Here is a 21810-nt window from a genome sequence, read left to right as displayed (position 1 = left end):
TACTCATAGTAGCTTTCATTCCTTTTCAAGACAGGTTTCTTTAGTTCATGGTTGCAATGATAATAGAGCCTATTACACAGCAAATGAAAGACCTCAGAATCATCACTACTGTCAGAACCACCTCCAAAAGCTGTACTTCCTGTAGTATTTCCCTGTTAGAAAATAATGATTCCTCTACCAGTTGCTCAGACCAAAACCCTTGGTGTTACCCTGATTTTTCCTTTAACCTGCCACATCCATCAGCATACCTTCCAGATGCTGCTTAGACCATACCCAGAATCCGACTTCTCACCACCTTTACCACTGCCATCTGATCGAGGCTGCCATTACGCCTCACCTGGATTATTGCAGAAACCCGCTTCTCTGAACTTACTGCTTCTACCTTTGACCCCCTACATTTTATTTTCCATACAGCAGCCAGAGTGATCCTTTTAAAAGTAGTCAAATTATGTCAATTCGCTATTCATACCCCTCCATTGACCTCCGTTCTTGCTCGGAGTGAAACTCCAAGTCTTTGTTGTGGTCTTTGACTTTATCTACATCTACTTTCCCTACACTGGCCGCCTTACTGTACTTTCATATACTAAAAGTGCTCCTGCCTCAGGGCCTTTGCATTTGCTACGTCCTCTCTCACTAATGTCCTCAGGACTCACTTCCTTCAGGTCTCTGCTTAGATGTCACTCTAGCAGACAGCCCCATATTAAATAGCAGCCCACCCCTATCTTGTTTCTGTCTTCCCTTAGTTGGCTTTAATTTTTTTTTGGTAACACTTATCACCAGCTGGCATCTGTATTGTATTTAGTTGTAAAATTGTTTGTCTTTCTCCACTTGAATGTAGGTTTCATGAGCACTGGGGCTTCAGGTTTTTTCGTTGGTGTATTCCCAGTACCTAAAATCTAGCTTGGTGCAGACTAAGGCATTCAACAACTATTGAATGAATGACTCAGAACCAAATGTAATGAGTAAAGTTAATATTCAGACATTCACCACTAATTTATTTGCCATCATAACAGTCTTGCTTTAAATTTAGCATGCTTGATTTGTGTTATGAAAATGATCAGCTATCTGTATAAAAATAGATATTAGGCAAAAACACCTTCCTGGGACACAGTAATTTTGTGGATCTAGTAAGAGTACCTAGTAAGATGGCTAAAAAACCAAATTTGGTACGTACTTGCAATAATTTAGTTAGCACATTTATTCATTTCTGTTTATACTTTTATTCCAAATACTAGTTGTCTATGAAAGGTATTCTGCCTTAATTGGTAATTAGTAACAGAAACTGCATTTCTGTGGTTATGGCGTATTTTCCATTCTTGCACTTCACCAAAGGACCCAAACTCAACACTAAGTACTTCTGTAAGCAGATAGTGTAGTATGTGTGGTAGAATACAAAGATAAATACAGTATAGCCTGAGTGTTAGGAGGGGCTTGACATTTAGTAGAAGGAAATAGTTGTAGTAGTATAATAAAATGTTTTATGTGCTGTGATATAAATAGATATAAAATAGCCCGGGGTGTTTGAGAAACTCCTAACACTTCTATATAACTTGAGCACAGGGCTTGTGCTGGTGGGGGAAGGGTTGTGGTGCGGTGTGAGAGAAACAGCCAGGAGAGGTAGGAGAGCAGAGAGGTGTCTATAAAGAAAAGAGGGGGGAAGCACATGACTGTGAGAGGCAGACAGTGAGCAGATCATGTATAACAGGCACGTAGAGGGTTGAGTGGAAGGACGAGACCTGTTGTGCAAGGACTGCTGAGGGGCTGATCTACAGAGGTGACCTTATGAGAGAATAAGGTCATTGAATGTAGAAAATGGAGGAGGAGGCTAGGAAGATTGCTAGTGTTCTGACTTGGAGAATAGTGGAGTCATCAATCAAAACAAAAATACTACATGAGAAGAGCAGGTTTCATGGGAAAGAAGCTCAGTTGTGTATCTGTTGACCTTGAGGTTCCTACAGACAGTGGTATACTGGTAAAGGTTTACTAACTGGCTCTCTGGGAAAAATGATGCTTATATGTACATACATGTTTATTATAAATTTTATTGACATAAAGGATATACAGCATGTAATTGACAGATAATAACCTATACAATACTGTTTATTCCATGAAACCAGTTGATTCTCATAGAACGCTTTTGTTGTTTGTCAGACTCTATGACCAACTTACGGTTGCAGTTAACAAAAGAGCGTAGTTGTGACAAAAGTCTTTCTTTTAAGTTAAACAGTGAAGACTAAAGTGACAACTAAGATATGTCAGCTTTACACTTAATAAAGTCAGTGACTTCTATGCTGTATCAGGTAATAGTTTTGGAACACTGGAATCGTATCTTCCTTGACTTTTTTTTTTTTTTTAACTATTCACTCCATAATGGCTATAGATAGACACATCACATTAAGCTTAATTTGCATTATCAACATTTTCTCTATACTTTCTTAAGTCTAGACAATCAACAAAACAATAAACCAAACCCTTATTTGTATTATTTGCCAGTTTCTAGGGTGTGAATATTCCCACCACGGCCAATTCAAGTGACAAATGTGACATCACTGAACACAGAGTGGGGGAAAGATAAGCAGTAGCATGCCATATATACTATTTCCACCATGTAGATGTAATAAATATAAATGATCTCAAGAACATAAATAATAGTAAAATGTAGTAAAACATTAAGTGATTAATTTGAGTATTTCCTTTGATTTTAATATATACTAATTATAAGATTATATAATTTAATTTTAAATAAAGGCTATGTTTAATAACCATCTCACAAAATTTCTGAAAAGTTGACAGTTGGCTCTCAGAAGCCAGTAGTAGCAGACTTTAGCACACAGCTGTCTGTGGGTTATCTGGGTGAAGATGTCCAGTGAATTACAGGTCCTTTACATGGGTCTAAACTACAGTTACTAATTCAGGTCCGGACACAGTGGCTCACACCTGTAATCCCAGCACTTTGGGAGGCCAAGGCAGGCAGATCACTTGACGCCAAGAGTTCGAGACCAGCCTGGCCAACATGGTGAAATCCCGTCTCTACTAAAAATACAAAAATTAGCCAGGCGTGGTGGCACACGCCTGTAATCCCAGCTACTTAGGAGGCTGAGGCAGGAGAATCACTTGAACCTGAAAGGTGGAGACTGCAAAGAGGCAAGATCGTTGCATTCCAGCCTGGGTGACAGAGCAAGACTCTGTCTCAAAAAAAAAAAAAAAAAAAGAAAACAACTAGAGTTACTAATTCAGGAATCATTCCCATGCTATTTGAAGCCTTGAGAATAAATAATATTGTCTAGGGAGAGGAAGTAAAAAAAAATGAGTAGATTGAGAAAAGACCCAAAGGCAGAGCCCTGGACTAATACCACTCTCTGGACAAGCTGGGGAACAAGAGCCAGTGAAGATGACTGAGCAGGCCGCAGAAGGAAGGGAAGAGAGCATTTTAGGGAGCTGGGCAGTATCAAGCCGTAGAGAAGCCAGGAAGGTAAGAGTTCAAGAGTGTCTATTGATTTAGCAGCAGTTCATTGGTTACATTAGTGGAATCTCAGTGGAGGTGGTGATGTTAAAGCTAAAACTCTTGTTTTATAAAATGAGTGGGAAGTAAGAAACAGGCTGCAATTTTAATTTCTTTGTAGGACCTCAGTGTAAAGTGTGGTGGCAAGGAAGGATGGAAGGTGAAGAGAATAATTAGAGTCAGGACTTTATTATGTTTGTAATGTGGAGGGAAGGAGCCACTAGTTATGGGGGTAACCAGTGAAGCAAGGTCTAGGAGAGAAGGGGATTTCCTCTTGGATGGAAAGACCTAATCTTGAGCAAAAGGAACACCTTCTGAAATAGAAGAAGGCAGCAAAGGAAAATTTTAGATATAGATATGTTTTTAGGTATGGGCATGAGAACTGACTTTACTATAGTTTGCTTTTAAATAATACGAACATTTGCTCGTAGCGAGGCCAGACGTATTCATACTTGCTTTAATATAGCATTGCAATAAAGGACTCATGCATAAGTAACTTGGTAGTTAGCAACTTTCAGTTTGCTTGTTCCCCCATTTTGTCAGACTAAAAGAATAAAGGTAGAGAATTAATCCTCATAAACACTTGTGTCTCAAAGTAAAAGCTCTGAAATGGGCATGAGGAAGCGTGCATGTGCGAGGTGAAGATCAGTAACTGATGTTAATGCCAACACATCTCTCAGTGTGCTTGTGAAGTTCATAATAGGTGCTCATGGCTGTGAAGTGCCTGTGGAAGACAGGGAGGATCCTTATTCCTGTAAACTACTCAACATCACAAATCCAGGTAAGTCATCTTTTCCCTTGACTGCCATACACAAGCTTGATGTTGAGTAAAATTTGCTAAGCTTAATAGTATGGAGTCTGATTTTATTTTTTAATATTTTATTTTATTATGTGTTTTAGAGACAGAGTCTTGCTCTGTCGCCTAGGCTGGCGTGCAGTGGCACAGTCATGGCTCACTATAACCTCAAACTCCTGGGCTCAAGCAATCCTCCTACCTCACCACCCTGCTAGGACTACAGGCACGTGCCACAACAACTGGCTAATTTTTTAATTTTTTGTAGAGTTGAGTTCTCGCTGTCTTGCCTGGGCTGATCTTGAATTCCTTCCCTCAAGGGATCCACCAGCCTCAGCATCCCAAAGCACTGGGATTGCAGGCATGAGCCACCATGCCCTGGAGTCTGTTTTTAATAGACTAAAATGTCTTTCATCCAAATTTATGTCTCATCTGTTTTTTTTTTTTTTTTTTTGGAGACGGAGTCTTGCTCTGTTGTCCAGGCTGGAGTGCAGTGGTGCCATCTCGGCTCACTGCAACCTCCACCTTCCGGGTTCAAGAAATTCTCCTGCCTCAGCCTCTCTCGAGTAGATGGGATTACAGGTGCCCACCACTGTGCCTGGCTAATTTTTGTATTTTTAGTAGAGAGGGGGTTTCACCATGTTGGTCAGGCTGGCCTCGAACTCCTGACCTCGTGATCCACCTGCCTCAGCCTCCCAAAGTGCTGAGATTACAGGCATGAGCCACCATGCCCAACCTGTTTCATCATTTTTGACAGATTGACTTGGGGTATCTGTAGAGATTCTTTACAGAATCAGAACTTTAGGATCCAGGAGACTTTATTTTTCAGTGTGATTCATATGCATTTGGAAGTTCCTTATGCTTAGATAAACCCTGAATTACCAAATTTTGAACCTTTGGAAAACTGCTGATTTTACCAGTTAATTTATAATAATCTTGAAGAAACAAATATTTTGAATCAACTTTCTCTTAGAATTACTGTGTAATTTATTTCTGTAAAAGAAAAAATAGTAAAAAATTTAAAACACAGGTAACATTATTTATGCCTTAAAATTAAAAGTTTGTAAAAATTCGGTGAGGATAAAGAAAGCTGCTCCAGCACTTTGGGACACCACGGTGGGAGGAGGAGCACAAAACCAGCCTGGGCAGCATAGTGAGATCCCATGTCTGGAAAAAAAAAAAAACATTAGCCAAGTATTGTGGCTCATGCCTGTAGTTCCAGTTGCTTGGGAGGCTGAGGTAGGAGGACTGCTTGGGCCCAGCAGTTCGAGGCTGCAGTAAGCTATGATCTGCTCCCGCTACTGCACTCCAGCCTGGGTGACAGAGCAAGACCCTGTCTCAAAAACAAAGACAACGAAGAAAGCTGATCCTAACTAGGTTCTCTGTGTCACCAGGGAACCAATTTTAGGAAGTTGGTAAGTTTTTAACTGTGTTTATTAGCACTTCCCATTATGTTCAGCTGTGTTTCTAAGGGAGGTTATACTTCCAAGTCTTAAATATGCTGATTAGGACTTCTGGTATTTTCAGGTTTGTTAAAACTGTATAATTAAATAACACCCCACTTTTATAAGCAGTCTCCATGGCTCTCAATCCAAGCTTTGCCAATTTCTAGCTGTGTGACCTCCTCTGCCTCAGTTTTGTCATCTGTAAACTTGGGATAAAAGAATCTCCCTCATGGGGATTGACATGAGGATGAAATAAGTTGATACATATGATGTATTTAGAATAATAGTTCCTAGAAAGTGGAAGGTACTGAACATTATTTTAAAGAGCCTGCCATTTTATAAAGCTGGGTTTCAAACAGCTTTTTAAATCGGACAATATATTCAGGTCTGTATTACAAAATAGAGGTTTCTTACTTAGGATGTCTGTGAATTCAGTTAACATTGTAAGCAAATTTTATGTGTGAATTGTGTGTTGGGGAGAAAGTCCTTTGGCTTTCACTGCAGTCTTGTCTTTTTTTTTTTTTTTTTTTTGGAGACAGAGTTTCCCTCTTGTCGCCCAGACTGGAGTGCAATGGTGTGATCTCAGCTCACCGCAACCTCCACCTCCCAGGTTCAAGTGATTCTCCTGCCTTAGTCTCCCGAGTAGCTAGGATTGCAGGTGCCCACCACCACGCCTGGCTAATTTTTGTATTTTTAGTAGAGATGGGGTTTCACCACGTTGGCCAAGCTGGTCTCAAACTCCTGACCTCAGGTGATCCACCCGCCTCAGCCTCCCAAAGTGCTGGGATTACAGGCGTGAGCCACCACGCCTGGCCTCACTGGAGTCTTAAAGGGATCATAAACCCCATAGAATGTTATGTCACTGATGATGTGGTATCCTCCAACAAATTACAATTGAAAATCAAACCAAAACAAAAAGAAGCCCTTCACTTTTATATTAACCATATTTTTATTTTCTTAAGTGCTGTTATTTATTAAAAGTAAAGAAGTAGAACTTTATGTTAATAGAACATTTTCATATATGTAATACCTAGGTTATGAATTTTTAAATGTGTATATAACTAAGTTAATATTGAACTTAATCTTATCTTTTCGATGATCCAAAGGCAGTTATGGTTATTTCAGTACCTGAAGGTCATGGTAAGCATTAATCATCGTGATACTGTGGCTGTGGTAGAAGGTTTAGCACTGTAATGCAATGGGATTTCCTGTGTCCACTTGAAGCTCAAGGCACATTTCTTTTAGATAAGAAAATATCTAAAAATGCTGTATTATAATTGACTTACTGCTTTTAATAAAGAGGTTTCTACTATAGATATCTATTATTTACTGAACATCTTAAAGAGAAAAAATTGTATTGTTGTCCATTATGTTGTAGTCTAGACTCTCCAGTTAATATTTGCCCAGCCCATGACAAAAAACTGTATTCTCCCTTTTTTCCCTCCTGTTCATGTCTGTAATTAGGTAGGAGTCATCACTTCCCTTTAATCCCATTTTATTGAATGTCTACTGAGTGTAAAGAGCTTCTAGGAAGTCCGATGTGGGCAACCAAATGATCTCCTAGAGTATAGGAAGAAAATATAATTTCTTTTTTTTGAGACAGGGTCTTGCTCTGTTGCCCAGGCTGCACTGCAGTGGCACAATCTCAGGTCACTGCAGCCTCTTCCTCCCAGGCTCAAGCAATTCTCGTGCCTCAGCCTCCCAAGTTGCTGGGATTACAGGTGTGTGCCACCACGCCCAGCTAATTTTTGTATCGTAGAGACAGAGTTTCACCATGTTGCCCAGGCTTAGAATTTCTATTTACCTGAAAATAAGAAAATACAGTCTTTATTAATACTGAATATATAGACTCACCACAATATATGCATATAGTTTGTAAGTAAATAGGTGTGTGTACAAATATTTTTAACAGATAGGGTTGTGTAGTCAGCAAAAGTTGAAAACCACAACTCTAAAAGATACAAAGAACTTTGATATAATCTTTTAAAATAGGGTTTTATATTATTAAAGTAGCACTGATATTCCCTGCCTATGAACTGCTTTATTTAATGTATTCTGATTCATTTATGGTAATTAGAAAATTTATTTGAAGGCTGGGCACAGTGGCTCATGCCTGTAATCCCAGCACTTTGGGAGGCTGAGGCGGGAGGATTGCTTGAGGTCAGGAGTTTAAGACCAGCCTGGGTAACATGATAAGACCCCCATCTCTACAAAAAATTATCAAGGCCTGGTGGTGTGTGCCTGCGGTCCCAGCTACTCAGGAGGCTGAGGTAGAAGGATCCCTTGAGCAAAGGAGGTTGAGACTGCAATAAGCCATGTTCATGCCACTGCACTGCAGCCTGGGTGACTGGGTGACTGTCTCAAAAAAAGAAAGAAAGAAAAGAAAAATTATTTGAAAAGAACTGTTTTGGCACTGATTAGACAGCCATGAGGGAAAGGGGACTGACTTTGGAATCACTAAATGAGACTTGATTCCTGGATCTGCCACTTTCTATGACCTTAGGTGAATTGCTTAATTTTGGGCCTCAGTTTCTTAATATGTAAACTGGAGATAATGCCACAACCACAAGGGTAGTAGTGAAGATGTAAATGTGATGGGAAATGGTACATAGAAGATGATTCAAAACTGTGTGTTTGGCCGGGCGCGGTGGCTCACGCTTGTAATCCCAGCACTTTGGGAGGCCAAGGCAGGCAGATCACGAGGTTAGGAGATCGAGACCACGGTGAAACCCCGTCTCTACTAAAAATACAAAAAATTAGCCGGGCGTGGTGGCGGGCGCCTGTAGTCCCAGCTACTTGGAGAGGCTGAGGCAGGAGAATGGCGTGAACCCGGGGGGTGGAGCTTGCAGTGAGCCGAGATTGCGCCACTGCACTCCAGCCTGGGTGATAGAGCGAGACTCGGTCTCAAAAAAAAAAAAAAAAAAAAAAAAACAAAAAAAAACTGTGTGTTTGATATGCTTATCTTTTATCAGTGCTGTACAGCAAGAGTTTTTCAGTGTTATTTGAAGTGACTTCAGTTGCTTATTTATACCATGATAATTGCCTGACGTATCACAAATATTTTAAATTGCCTAACAAGAAGTAGGATTTTGGGAATTTGCAGAGTAAGACCAAATTTACTGATTATTTATGACTACAGTCAGTACTGTTTTTATTATTTCTGTTTATCCAACCCTTCCAAATAGATGCCTTCCAGGTGACTTAAATTTAATATCTCCTGTGGCATTTATACATATATATGCACACATGTATGCAAAAAGCTATTAAAGCAGTTCTGATAATTAACTTACTTAGATGTGGCTGAAAACTTTATTCTTAAATTTCAAAAATGTTTATATAGAAGCAGCCATTTTTCTCAAGCATTTTTAAAAAATTCTTGCCATTTGTGAATTATATAGCAAATGATTACCTAGGTTTTGGCATTAAGCCCACTTCACTATTTCTTACTGGTAAAACAAAGGATTATATTTGTTCGATTATATAAACCTGTTCTCATTACTTAGTTTTGAATCAGGAAATTGAAGCGTTCAGTCTGTCCGAAGACACTTCATCGGGGCTCCCTGAGGATCGCGTTGTCAGTGTGAGTTTCCGAGTTCTCTACCCCATCGTTATTACCAGTCTTGGAGTATTCTACGATGCCAGTGATGTGGGTTTCCAGAGGAACATCACTGTCAAACTTTATCAGGCAGAACAAGAGGTATGCACTGCTCTGTACAGGTTTTTTCTGCTTTTTCTTTTTCAAAAACTTCAACTTTTCCATGTGACATACAGTAAGTAGATTGAAAGACTATATAATTCTCTCTGGTTGAGAGACTTTTACCTTTCTTCCCCTGTTGACTAAATACACTGTAGTGTGATATAAGACTGGTTTGGGGATAGATTATCTATGAATAAATGTGCTATATCTAGAAGAGAAGGAGTTGACTAGATTAGAAATCTCCAACCTAAAATTCCCTAAAGCCTAGGGAATTTCAAAAGTTGGTAATGGATATAAAAAAAGTTTAGGATTCTTAGGATAAGTGAGTATTATTGCCTCTTTCTTCCAACTGTAAAAGTCTGTAATATAAGGCTAATAACTGCTTCAAATCTTTTTTGTAATAAGGATATAGAGGGAATAAAAGTTATTCTTTTACAGAAAACCACTGAGGTTTCTCTATTTCTGATATGTGGGGAAATCTGATTTGTTCACAGAGTGCATCTGAAGGAGTAGCATGGAATTGTATTTGAAGGATCTGTTTTTTAGTTTTAAACATGAAGAAAACTTGAAGGAATTATTCAGTAAACAACCCTATAGCCACTAACTGCATTCTACAACAGTTAACGTTTTTCTGTATTTGGTTTATTACATATATATATTCACTCCCAAGTAGCTGAGATTACAGGTGCATGCCACCACACCTGGCTAATTTTTGTATTTTTAGTAAAGATGGGATTTTGCCATGTTGGCTAGGCTAGTGTCGAACTCCTGACCTCAAGTGATCTGCCCTTCTCGGCCTCCCAAAGTGCTGCCTCAGCCTCCCAAGTAGCCTCCCAAAGTGCTGGGATTACAGGCATGAGGCACCACACCAGGCCTGGTGTGCTTTTTCTTTGTCTGTTTTGTTCAGGGCGTGCTACATGTTTCTTCAATCTGTAAATGTATGTCTTTTACCAAATTTGGGGGATTTTCAGCTATTAATGTCTTCAGAACCTTTTCTGACTTCGCTCACTCTCTCTACTCCTCCTGGGATTCCAATTACATGTATGGTAGATCTTTTGGTATTGTCCTGCAGATCACAAGACTGTTCATTTTTTTCAATGTTTTTTCCCTTTTCTAATGTAGATAACTTCTGTTAATCTGTATTCAAGTTTAGTGACTCTTCTGTCATCTCAAATCTGAAGTTAAGCCTATCCAATGAATTTTTTATTTTAGATTTATTTTAAATATTATACTTTTTAGTGCTTCAGTTTCCATTTATTTCTTTTTTACTGTTTCTATTTCTCTAAAATTTCCTATGCGTTCATTGTTTGAGAATATTTTTCTCTACAGCTTTGACCGTAGTTATAACAGCAGCTTTAAAATCTGTGTACGCTTATTGTAAGTCATCTTGGCGTCTGTCTTTGTTGATTATTATCTTTCCTCTAAAATATGGGTAACATTTTTCTGTTTTATGTCTAGTATTTTGGGGGGTTTTTTGGTTTGGGTTTTGGTTTTTTTATTGTTGTTTGACAGGGTCTCGCTCTTTTACCTGGGCTGGAGTGCAGTGGCACAATCGTGGTTCACTGCAGCCTTAAACTCCTGGGCTCAAGCTATCCGTCCCCCTCAGCCTCCTGAGTAGCTGGGACTACATGCCTGTGCCACCATACCCAGCTACTTATAAAATTTTTTGTAGAGCAGGGTCTCGCCATGTTGCCCAGGCTGGTGTCAAACTCTTAGCCTCGAGTGATCCTCCTGCCTTGACTTCCCAAAGTGCCGGGATTACAGTTGTGAGCCACCAAACCTGGCCCTTATCTTTGCATTGTATCCTAGATATTGTAAATAATTCATTGTAGGAACTCTGGATCCCATCATATTCCTCAAAGAGTATTGATTTTTTTTTTTTGTTTTAGCAGGCAGTTAAATTGGCTGGACACAGACTGTAAACATTGTCTCACTTGCAATGAGAAACAGCTAAAATCTTTTTTTTCCTTTTAATTACATTTATTTTAATGCTGAATTTACTCCCGTGCCATAAGTTTTTGTTTCTTCAGTTTCTTCTGGGATATCTTTTTCTTCTGGGCAACCTCCTCTTCTGGTTTAGGAACAATCTGTTCCTTTTCCATAAGGATCATCTCAATGTGGCAGGGAGAGCTCATGTATGGGTTAATCCGACCATGAGCTCTGTAGGTCCCGCAGTGCATCTTAGGTGCTTTGTTCACTTGGATATGCTCAATGACCAGAGAATCTACGTCTAAACCCTTAAGTTCAGCATTACTCTCCGTGTTTTTAAGCATGTGCAGCAAAAATTCAGCACTCTTTTTGGGCCACCAACCTTGTGTCCAGCCCCACTGCTTGGCCTGCGCACACCTGCCAACTCCACCATTGTAACATCGGAATGGTACGCACTGTTTCTATAAAGTGACATCTTTCAGATACTTCGTGGCTTTTCGTATATGCATACCCTTGATGGCCTGAACAGTTTCACGAGTGTTCTTAAAGTGAACACGAAGATTGGAACCTCTTGATTTGCATGATTTCGTGGAGTTCTCTGGGTCAAGTGAATAGCGAACCATTTTCACAGATTACCTCAGGCTGCTTAGGGAAAGAGAGCGAGAAACAGCTAAAATCTTTATTCAGTTTTTCTGGCCTTGGATGAGGTACTTGGGTTCTGCCTTGTATGTGTATTTCATGAGTCAGCCACAGATTTGGGCAGAGTTTGTATGAAGAATTTACGGTTCTCTCTCTCTGTGATCCTTTCCTTTCTGGGAGGTTCCCCCTAACGCCTTTTATAAATTGATGTGTTTGCCCCAACTCTGTCCTCTTAATTTTCAAGCAGAAAGACTACAGATTTTCATTCAGATTTCTAGTTGCCCTAGAGTTGTATCTTCAGACAAAGAGTCAAAAAGGGACGTAGGGAGGAGATGCATATTTGGAGCCTTTTCCTTCTTCCAAGTTGTGATTCTTCTCCAGGTTCTGCCTGTTTGTTTGAATTCCAGTGCCTTCAAATCATTGTTTTTTTATGTTTCATCCAGAGTTCATAGTTATTATCTGTAGGAGAATTGGTCTGATATTACTGGCAGCAGAACTCTGTTCAGTTTTTTTAAATGTGTTTGTATTATTAATGTTGATTATTAGCAATGAATACAATGTTAGAGACTCACCAATAAATATACAAATAAATTTGAGATTAAATTTCTTTTTTGTAATTTGCCCTGTTCTTCCTCTAAATAATCTGTGTCATTTGTTGATGTGTTTATAGACATAAATATAAGACAGAGGGAAGAGTAGGATTTCTACTGATGATGCCATCTATAATGATTACAGTGAGAAGAGCTTTGTATACTCAACTATAGGGTCCATATATGATTGTAGTTAACAGCTTCATTGATACTGAAGATCAAATAGTTAATTGAAATAGCAGTACTCTGAGTATCACTGTTATCTAGAAATTAGAATTAATCTTGAATTTTTTTGACACACTTGTTTATATTAGTATATATAGTTTAAAAAAAAAAAACTATTAGCCAGGCGCAGTGGCTGACACCTGTAATCCCAGCATTTTGGGAGGGCAAGGCAGATGGATTTCTTCAGCCCAGGAGTTAGAGACCAGCCTAGGCAATACAGTGAGACCCCATCTCTACAAAAAATTAAGAAAATAGGCAGGCGTGGTGGCATTTGCTTATAGTCCCAGCTACTTGGGAGGTTGAGGTGGGAGGATCACTTGAGCCCGGGAGGTTGAGGCTGCATTACAGTGAGCCATGATTGCACCACTCACTCCAGCCTAGGTGACAGAGTGAGACCATCTCAAAAAACAAAACTATTTATAGTGTGCGAGTTATCAATCAAGTAGTTTGGTTCAGACATACAATATTTTGATCATGTCGATATAACCTTTAGTTGCCATATTTTTAACCAGGGAGGAGTTAATCTTTGTCCTCAAGGAAGGACTAGTCTAAGATGGATGCTAATGGGTTCGTGGGTAGTCACAATGCAAAAACTATTCTTATACTGCATTGCTAAGAGCTGGTGTTCATGAAAGAAATAGACATAATCCATTGAATTGTGCTTAATTTTGAACCCCTGCATGGTTTTAAGAGCTTAACAGAAGTTTCCCCTATGGTAAGTTGGTATATAAGAATAGGCATGAGAATGAGGAAATGTTGCCTAGAGGAAATGGGAGGGCCCAAGAAAACGTTAGACATAATGAAAATCAGTCCTTTTTTTTTTTTTTTTGAGACAGTGTCTGGCTCTGTGGTCCAGGCTGGAGTGCAGTGGTGCAGTCTTGGCTCACTACAGCCTCCACCTCCTGGGTTCAAGCGATTCTCCTGCTTCAGCCTCCCAAGTAGCTGGGACTACAGGTGCCTGCCACCACACCCAGCTAATTTTTGTATTTTTAGTAGAAATTTGCAGTTTCACATGTTGGCCAGGCTGGTCTGGAACTCCTGACCTCAAGTGATCTGCCTGCCTCAGCCTCCCAAAGTGCTGGGATTGCAAGCGTGAACCACTGCACCTGGCCCTAGTCCTCTTTTATATTCCCTTTTTTGTTTTGTTTATATTTTCTTCTGAAGATCCTTTTTGAAGGGAGTTTCGTGAGTGCTTTTGTTCCCAGTAAAAATCTGTGTCTTTCAGTTTAGTTTTAACCCTTTGGGGGACTGTTGACACCATAATGTGTTGGCTTAATTTAACAACACTGCTCACTTCCCTGAATATTTTTTCTTTCAAAGTGGGTTTTTTTTTTTAAGGTTATGTGGATTATGTTTAGCATTTGAGAATTTCATGACAACTTTGATTACCTTAAGTGTCATTATTTAATAACCGTGACTGCACTAGAAAACCCAGTGATGCGAAAACCACAGTAGAACCATGTTAGTGACCATGGTTAGGGCCATTGTGGATTTAGCTGACCAAGATACAAGGTTTGAAAACTTGTTGCATATGCAATGTATAACATGAAGTATTTTTTCTTGTCTTTTTCTCCCAATTTGTAGGAGGCCCTCTTCATTGCTCGCTTCAGTCCTCCAAGCTGTGGTGTGCAGGTGAACAAGCTGTGGTACAAGCCTGTGGAACAGTTCATCTTACCAGAGGTACAGGATGGCAGGAAAAGACTGTAATACCAATGCAGTCCTTCATAGGAGTGGGCATGTGCTTTCAGGGGCAGGCACTTGATATTTTCTTGTACCAGGGCAGCACTCCAGAGTGATAGATGAAGGCATCAACTGTGGATGGGCTAAAACATAGCACTCTGTATTCAAACCTCCTGGGGACTTCATGAGGCCTCAGAGGTTCCAAAACCACTTTTTGAAAAACATTGCACGTTGCCGTAGTTTATTTAGTGGAGTAGAGAACTGCACAACTGTTTTAATGACAAAGGATGGTGTTGGGTGTGGATTGATGGAAAGACCAGACAGAGATACCATTTGGGTAAAAATTAAATAATTTGCTTATCTAAAGAATGAAAAGAAAAGTCAGTGCAGACAGGATAATGACAGAGATGGGCCACATTTCCAAGTTAAATAAAATTTCTCAGGCCGGGCGCAGTGGCTCATGCCTGTAATCCCAGCACTTTGGGAGGCCGAGGCGGGCGGATCACGAGGTCAGGAGATCGAGACCATCCTGGCTAACACGGTGAAACCCCGTCTCTACTAAAAATACAAAAAATTAGCCGGGCGAGGTGGCGGGCGCCTGTAGTCCCAGCTACGCGGGAGGCTGAGGCAGGAGAATGGCGTGAACCCTGGGGGGCGGAGCCTGCAGTGAGCCGAGATTGCGCCACTGCACTCCAGCCTGGGTGAAAGAGCGAGACTCCGTCTCAAAAAAAATAAAATAAAATAAAATAAAATTTCTCCAAAGGGTGAGCAGTTGTGGATGATAGCCTGAAAAGGTACCTGTCACCTTCTGGGTCCCTCTAGGTCCAGTCATAACTAGATAGGCACTAAAGAATGCCTTGCCTGCCAGGTGCCCTCATTAGTCCTGGAGTTAAGCCACACAGTATGGTCACAGAGTGTGACAGAATCAGGATCAGACATGAATTAATTATTCATTCATCAGTTTCAGCCTTTCTAGGCTGTTTTAGTCTAGGCTGAGTACATTCCTGAACACAGTGCTCTGGAACCACAATTGGGGTCAGTTTCCTAGACATCTCTGGGATTCACTTTAGATCACCTATAGAGTTCGTCCCGCAGCATCTCAGCTGGGTTAAGGTGTGGAGGCTAGACAACTGACCGGCCCTGGTGACTAACCAAGAAACTTTTTCCTACCCAGTCTGTGGGGTGCCATTCACAATTTGTTCAACAATAGGAACCACACATTTTTATAACATACTATGGGTCTTTGGAATTGAGTACAAGTAGTTGAAACTATATGTTAATTCTGTCAGTGTCAAAGGGATATCCTTTTCATTTGTATCTGAACTTCCATTTTAAAAACTTCTGAATACACTGCTCTCAGCATACTGCTTATGGGGTAGCCTGCTCCGCAAGAGCAGTCAAAAAACAAATTAAAAAAAAAAAAAAACTTTTAAATAAAAGCCAAACTAAAACAGAGGGGTGGAGAAAAAGGAAAATGCAGATATGTTAAAGGAAAACAAGACTACTAGAATCTCATATTTGGAGATAATCACATTTAACATTTTTGCTTCTATGTGTATATAGTTGCTAGGATTATGCCATTCATTCTACTTTATAATTTACTTACTTTAACATATCACGAACGTCTTTTGATATGATATGCTCTATTATTTGTAATGGCTATATAGAATTACATTGTATGAAAGTATTGTCATTTAACTGTATTTGGGTATTGATAGAGTTTCAATTTTTCGGTGTTACGGAAAAGACTGTAGTAAGTATCACTGCACTTCTGTTTTATGTGTATAACTGGTTATTTTCTTAGGATGAATTGTTGGGTCAAAGGGCATACACATTTTTAAGTCACATGATTCCTTCCTGGAGGGGAGTTTAGCAATTTGTATCAGTGTGAACAATCATTAGCAATATATGAGAGTGCCTGTTTTCCTACATCCTTTTATTAATTTCACATATGAACTTTTTTCCTTTTTAAGTGCAGTATGTGCCTTCAAAGTTATCTTTTACTTTAGGAATGGTGGTTCCGGTCGGGCTCAGTGGCTCACACCTGTAATCCCAGCATTTTGGGAGGCAAGGCGGGTGGATCACAAGGTCAAGAGTTCAAGACCAGCCTGGCCAAGACGGCAAAACCCCGTCTCTACTAAAAATACAAAAATTAGCTGGGTGTGGTGGCAGGCTCCTGTAATCCCAGTTACTTGGGAGGCTGAGGCAGGAGAATCGCTTGAACCCGGAGGACAGGTTGCAGTGAGCCAAGATCGCACCACTGCACTCCAGCCTGGGCCACAGAGTGAGAGAGACTCCATCTCAAAAAAAAATAGTGGTTCAGATACATAGTGTTGCATCTCAGTTTTTGCAGGAAGCCATTCTTTGGTTTGTTCATTCACATGAGTTACTTAATCTCACTGTGTCTATTTCCTCCTCTAAGATGAAGGTGCTACGCTACCCATTTCAGATGGTTATTCTGGGGGCTAAATGATTTAACACACGTAGACTGCTTAGAACATGCTGCCATATGCCACGCATTCAGTAGATCAGTAGATGTTGTCATTATCATTATACTCCTCATCTGGATTGAGGGGGTCCTATTCTTTAAGAGCAGTGTTTCTTCACCAGGGGCAATTTGCCTTCTGCACACAGAGCAGTGTATAGAGACACTTTCAGTTGTTAAAACTGGATGTAGGGTGATACTGGCATCTAGTGGGTAAAGGGACAGGGATTCTGCTAAACATCCTGCAGCTACAGGGCACCACCCCACCCCCGCCCCAGCAAATAATTATCTGGCCCAAAATGTCATTGGTGCTGAGATTGAGAAACTGTATTCCAAAAGAAAGTCACATGGGGTACAGCAAAGAGGAAGAAAATAAACTTTAATGCTTCAAGCTAATCGCAGTTTTATGGAGTCTGCTCCATTATCTTGGTCAGCCTTAGAAAGAATTGCAAATTTTGATTAGTTCATAAAAAATATTATTTTCTCTTAGAATGTCCTTGTTCTTAGGAAATACATGCTGAAATACTTAAAGTTAAAAATTCATGATACCTATATTTTATTTTCAAGTGATCCAACAACAGAAAAGTGTGTGTGTAGAGAGAGAGAAAAGGCAAATGTGGCTAAATGTGAACAATTGGGGAGTCTAGGTGATTTGAATGGTAATTTGAACTTTTCTATAGGTTTGAAGTTTTTCAAAATAAAAATTGGGTTGGGGGAGAGGGGTTAACCTTCCTTGCTTGTGTTCAGGATGGTATATCTGGCAGTGGGTACTAATGATGGGAAGTACTCAGCCAAAATAGTGAGTTACCTTTGTAGTTATTAGGACTTTTTTTCCCCCTAATTTTTATTTACTTATTTATTTTTTTGAGACAGGCTCTGGCTCTGCTGCCCAGGCAGGAGTCCAGTGGCATGATCATAGCTCACTGCAGCCTCAACCATCTGGGCTCAAATGATCCTCCTACCTCAACCTCATGAGTAGCTGGGACTACAGGCACCTGCCACCACGCCCAGTTAAATTTTTTATATCTTTTTTTTTTTTTTTTTTTTTTTTTTTGAGACAGCGTTTTGCTCTGTCACCCAGGCTGGAGTGCACTGGCATGATCCTGGCTCACTGCAACCTCTGCCTCCCATGTTCAAGTGATTCTCCTGCCCCAGCCTCTCAAGTAGCTGGGATTACAGGCACATGCCACCACACTGGCTAATTTTTGTATTTTTTAGTAGAGACAAGGTTTCACCATGTTGGCCAGGCTGGTCTTGAACTCCTGACCCCAGGTGATCCACCTACCTTGGCCTCCCAAAGTGCTGAGATTACAGCCATGAGCCACCACGCCTGGCCTAAATTTTTTATTTCTTGTGCAGACGGGTGTGTCGCTATGTTGGCAGGCTGGTCTTGAACTTCTGGCCTCAAGCAATCCTCTCACCTCCCAAAGGTCTAGGATTACAGGCTTGAGCCACCACACCTGGTCTAGTTTGTTTGTTTGTTTGTTTGTTTGTTTGTTTGTTTAGAAACGGAGTCTTGCTCTGTCACTCAGGCGGGAGTGCAGTGGCGCGATCTCGGCTCACTGCAACCTCCACCTCCTGGGTTCAAGCAATTCTCCTGCCTCAGCCTCCTGAGTAGCTGGTACTATAGGTGTGTGCCATCACGCCTTGCTAATTTTTTGTATTTTTAGTAGAGATGGAGTTTCACCGTGTTAGCCAGGATGGTCTTGATCTCCTGATCTCGTGATCTGCCCGCCTGCCTTGGCCTCCCAAAGTGCTGGGATTACAGGCATGAGCCACTGCACCTGGCCACCAGGTCTACTTATTAAGAGTTTTAATGATTATAGCCTTGTGCTTTTTATCTCCCTTCAGGCTTTAGGCTAAATAGACTTGGTTTTATTACTTTTATTAATTTTGTATAATATTTTTTTCTTTTAAAAACAAGCAGGCCAGGTGTGGTGTCTCAGGCTTATCCTCTCAGCACTTTGGGAGGCCAAGGCGGGCAGATCATTGAGCCCATGAGTTTGAGATGACCAGCCTGGGCAACTTGATGAAACCCAGTCCCTATTCAAACAACAAAAATAACCACACACACAAAAAGCAAGCAATTATTTAATAGTGGCTATACCTGGTGGGGAGCTAAGATTATGGATGATTTTAATTTTCTTCTTTTTGTTTATCTAAGTGTTCCATAATAAACATATATTAGCTTTATAAAATAGAAAAAATAAACTTTTAGCAATTAAAAAAATTCTCTCCTGTTGTACAAAATTCTATTTTTGTTGAAAATACATTTAATTTTAAATACTTTTTTTTGCTGCATCAAGGCTGATTGGGTTTATTTGCTCAGAAAAATGATAGTGATTGTTTGCTGGCATATCATCAGCAAAGAGTAACAGAAGAGAAATAGGTAGTGTATTCCATTTGCGAAAGGAAGTTCATCATCTTACTCCCTCCACCCTTGGTGATTGCCTGGAGTTACATGTCAGCAGTATAGCTTGTCCAGTAAGCAGGTCGCCTGTAAGGTTTTCATTGTGTAGCTCACTAAAGCATAAATCTCAGTGGGCGTCACAAGTGATTCTTCACAAGTGAAGACTACTGTGTGTTTCTCTTAAAATATTTATGTTTTGGCCGGGCGTGGTGGCTCACATCTGTAATCCCAGCACTTTAGGAGGCCGAGGCGGGTGGATCACGAGGTCAGGAAATCCAGACCATCCTGGCTAACACGGTGAAACCCCATCTCTACTAAAAATACAAAAAATTAGCCAGGTGTGGTAGCGCATGCCTGTAGTCCCAGCTACCCAGAAGGCTGAGGCAGGAGAATCACTTGAACCCGGGAGGCAGAGGTTGTAGTGAGCCAAGATCACACCACTGCACTCCAGCCTGAGTGACAGAGACAGAGCAAGACCCTGTCTCAAAAAAAAAAAAAAAAATTATGTCTCTATTTTATGTTGTCCTTAATGGTACAGTTGGAACCTGAAACTAATTTCAGTAAAAAGCAGACTATTTTTGTTCACCTGAGTCACTAGCAACATTATTGTTAGCATTATGGACACTTATATCCTTAGACAGAGTTTCACTCCTGTTGCCCAGGCTGGAGTGCAATGGCTCAATCTCGGCTCACTGCAACCTCCACCTCCCAGGTTCAAATGATTCTCCTACCTCAGCCTTCTGAATAGCTGGGATTACGAGTGCCTGCCACCACACCTGGCTAATTTTTGTATTTTTAATAGAGACAGAGTATCACCATGTTGGCCAGGCTGGTTTTGAACTCCTGACCTCAGGTGATCCACCCGCCTCGGCCTCCCAAAGTGCTGGGATTACAGGTGTGAGCCACCGTGCCCGGCCTATATCCTTATTTTTTATGAAGGTTGAAATTCTTTATATATAGTCATTTCTCCAATCCACAAGAAGTTGTTAATGTTTATAGGCACAGAAATTCTGTATATATTTAAGCTACTCTGTTGTTTGGATGAGAAATTTGAAGCTTTATGGAAAAGAATTGATGTGTGAAAGGAGTTAACAGACAGCTTGCTTATGTTATGGGAGAGATACATATGATATCTCATTTTTCCAACCTGTATCATGCTATTTTTTCCCAACTTTTATTTTGGTTTTTATGATCTTAGCAGGGAATTGCCATAAAGAAGTTGTTTTGGATCTTAAGAGATACCTGGCTTCGTAATTGCCTTACATCAGAATAAAAAGTAGGTATATGAGAGCAGAGGTGAGGAATAGAAATTAAACTGTGTTGTGGAGCAGAAACAGGTATAGGAGACAGGTGGAAGATAAAGCTTCTTCCTTGCTTAGTAGTAAAACATCTGATGGGTTAAGTTCCATGAATAAGTCAAGATGATTTGGGGGGACTAGGGAATTTTTCTGGTAACTATTCAATTATTCATTGAATTTGTTTGTTGTATCATAGCCTAGTCACAGACAAATGGAGTTGGGTGCCAGGAAGGACCCACTGTGAAATAGCATGTCACATGTCATGTCAATTGAATGGACAGTACAGAGAATTACTCGTTTTATCATCTTTTCTAGATTTGTAGTTTCAAGGTGAGGATTTTTATCTGGTCACTATAGTTTTTACTTTTGGTATGATTCATTATTTCCTTTTTGCTTTCCTCTTAAATATTAATCGTTAGGATTTGCTACCTAGCCTTCTGTTTTATTTTACTTATTCTTCCCAGGGAATTTCATTCATTACTGCCTGTATGCTGAAGGCTGTTAAATCTATAATTACAGCCCCAGCATCTCTTGTGAACTCCAGACATGCTTTGAGCTGCCTTCTGAACTTCTCCACTTGAATGTTCCATGGGCATTCTAATGGTAACATTGTCTCCATCCCACCTGTTCTCATCGCCTGTATTTTTAATCTTGGGTAACCATCTCCTTTTCCTCAAGTCATCTAGACCAGAATCATGAGAGTTATCCTAACTCTCATGTCCAGGTACTCACCAAGTCATATCAGTTCCTTATCCTAAGTATATATGCTATCAGTCCTTACAAACTCTATCACTGTTAAAGTTTTAGAAGAAAATAGAGTATACCAAGGGCAAGAGGTGGTTGTTGCAAGGAGAAAGAGACATGATTAACACAAAGCATGTGTTCATGTGGTCAAGCATATTAGTCCATTTAGTGTTTCTACAAAGGAATACCTGAGGCTGGGTAATCTATAGAGAAAAGAGGTTTATTTGGCTCGTAGGTCTGCAGGCTATACAAGAAGCATGGCAGCTGGGCACGGTGGCTCATGCCTGTAACCCCAGGGCTTTGGGAGGCTGAGGCGGGCAGATATCCTTAGGTCAGGAGTTTGAGACCAGCCTCTGGCCAACATGGTGAAACT

At 40.3% G+C, this 21810-nt stretch overlaps 1 protein-coding gene and 1 pseudogene across 4 annotated transcripts in view; one reads left to right on the top strand and one right to left on the bottom strand.

Annotated features, from left to right (window-relative positions):
- Nucleotides 1-21810, top strand: part of B3GALNT2 (beta-1,3-N-acetylgalactosaminyltransferase 2) — a 60670-nt gene that overhangs the window by 11094 nt on the left and 27766 nt on the right. For all 4 annotated transcript variants that reach the window (XM_063613448.1, XM_063613447.1, XM_063613446.1 and 1 more), the window contains 3 exons: nucleotides 4183-4283; nucleotides 9244-9437; nucleotides 14405-14500. In XM_063613448.1, the coding sequence (XP_063469518.1) occupies nucleotides 4183-4283; nucleotides 9244-9437; nucleotides 14405-14500 (391 nt within the window). The remainder of the gene's footprint in view (nucleotides 1-4182; nucleotides 4284-9243; nucleotides 9438-14404; nucleotides 14501-21810) is intronic.
- On the bottom strand, nucleotides 11417-12003 carry LOC129458221 (large ribosomal subunit protein uL22-like; annotated as a pseudogene).

This window comes from Symphalangus syndactylus, chromosome 19 (genome assembly GCF_028878055.3).
Source record: "Symphalangus syndactylus isolate Jambi chromosome 19, NHGRI_mSymSyn1-v2.1_pri, whole genome shotgun sequence".
NCBI classification, from domain to species: Eukaryota; Metazoa; Chordata; class Mammalia; order Primates; family Hylobatidae; genus Symphalangus; species Symphalangus syndactylus.
This window is presented reverse-complemented; position numbering and strand designations above follow the sequence as displayed.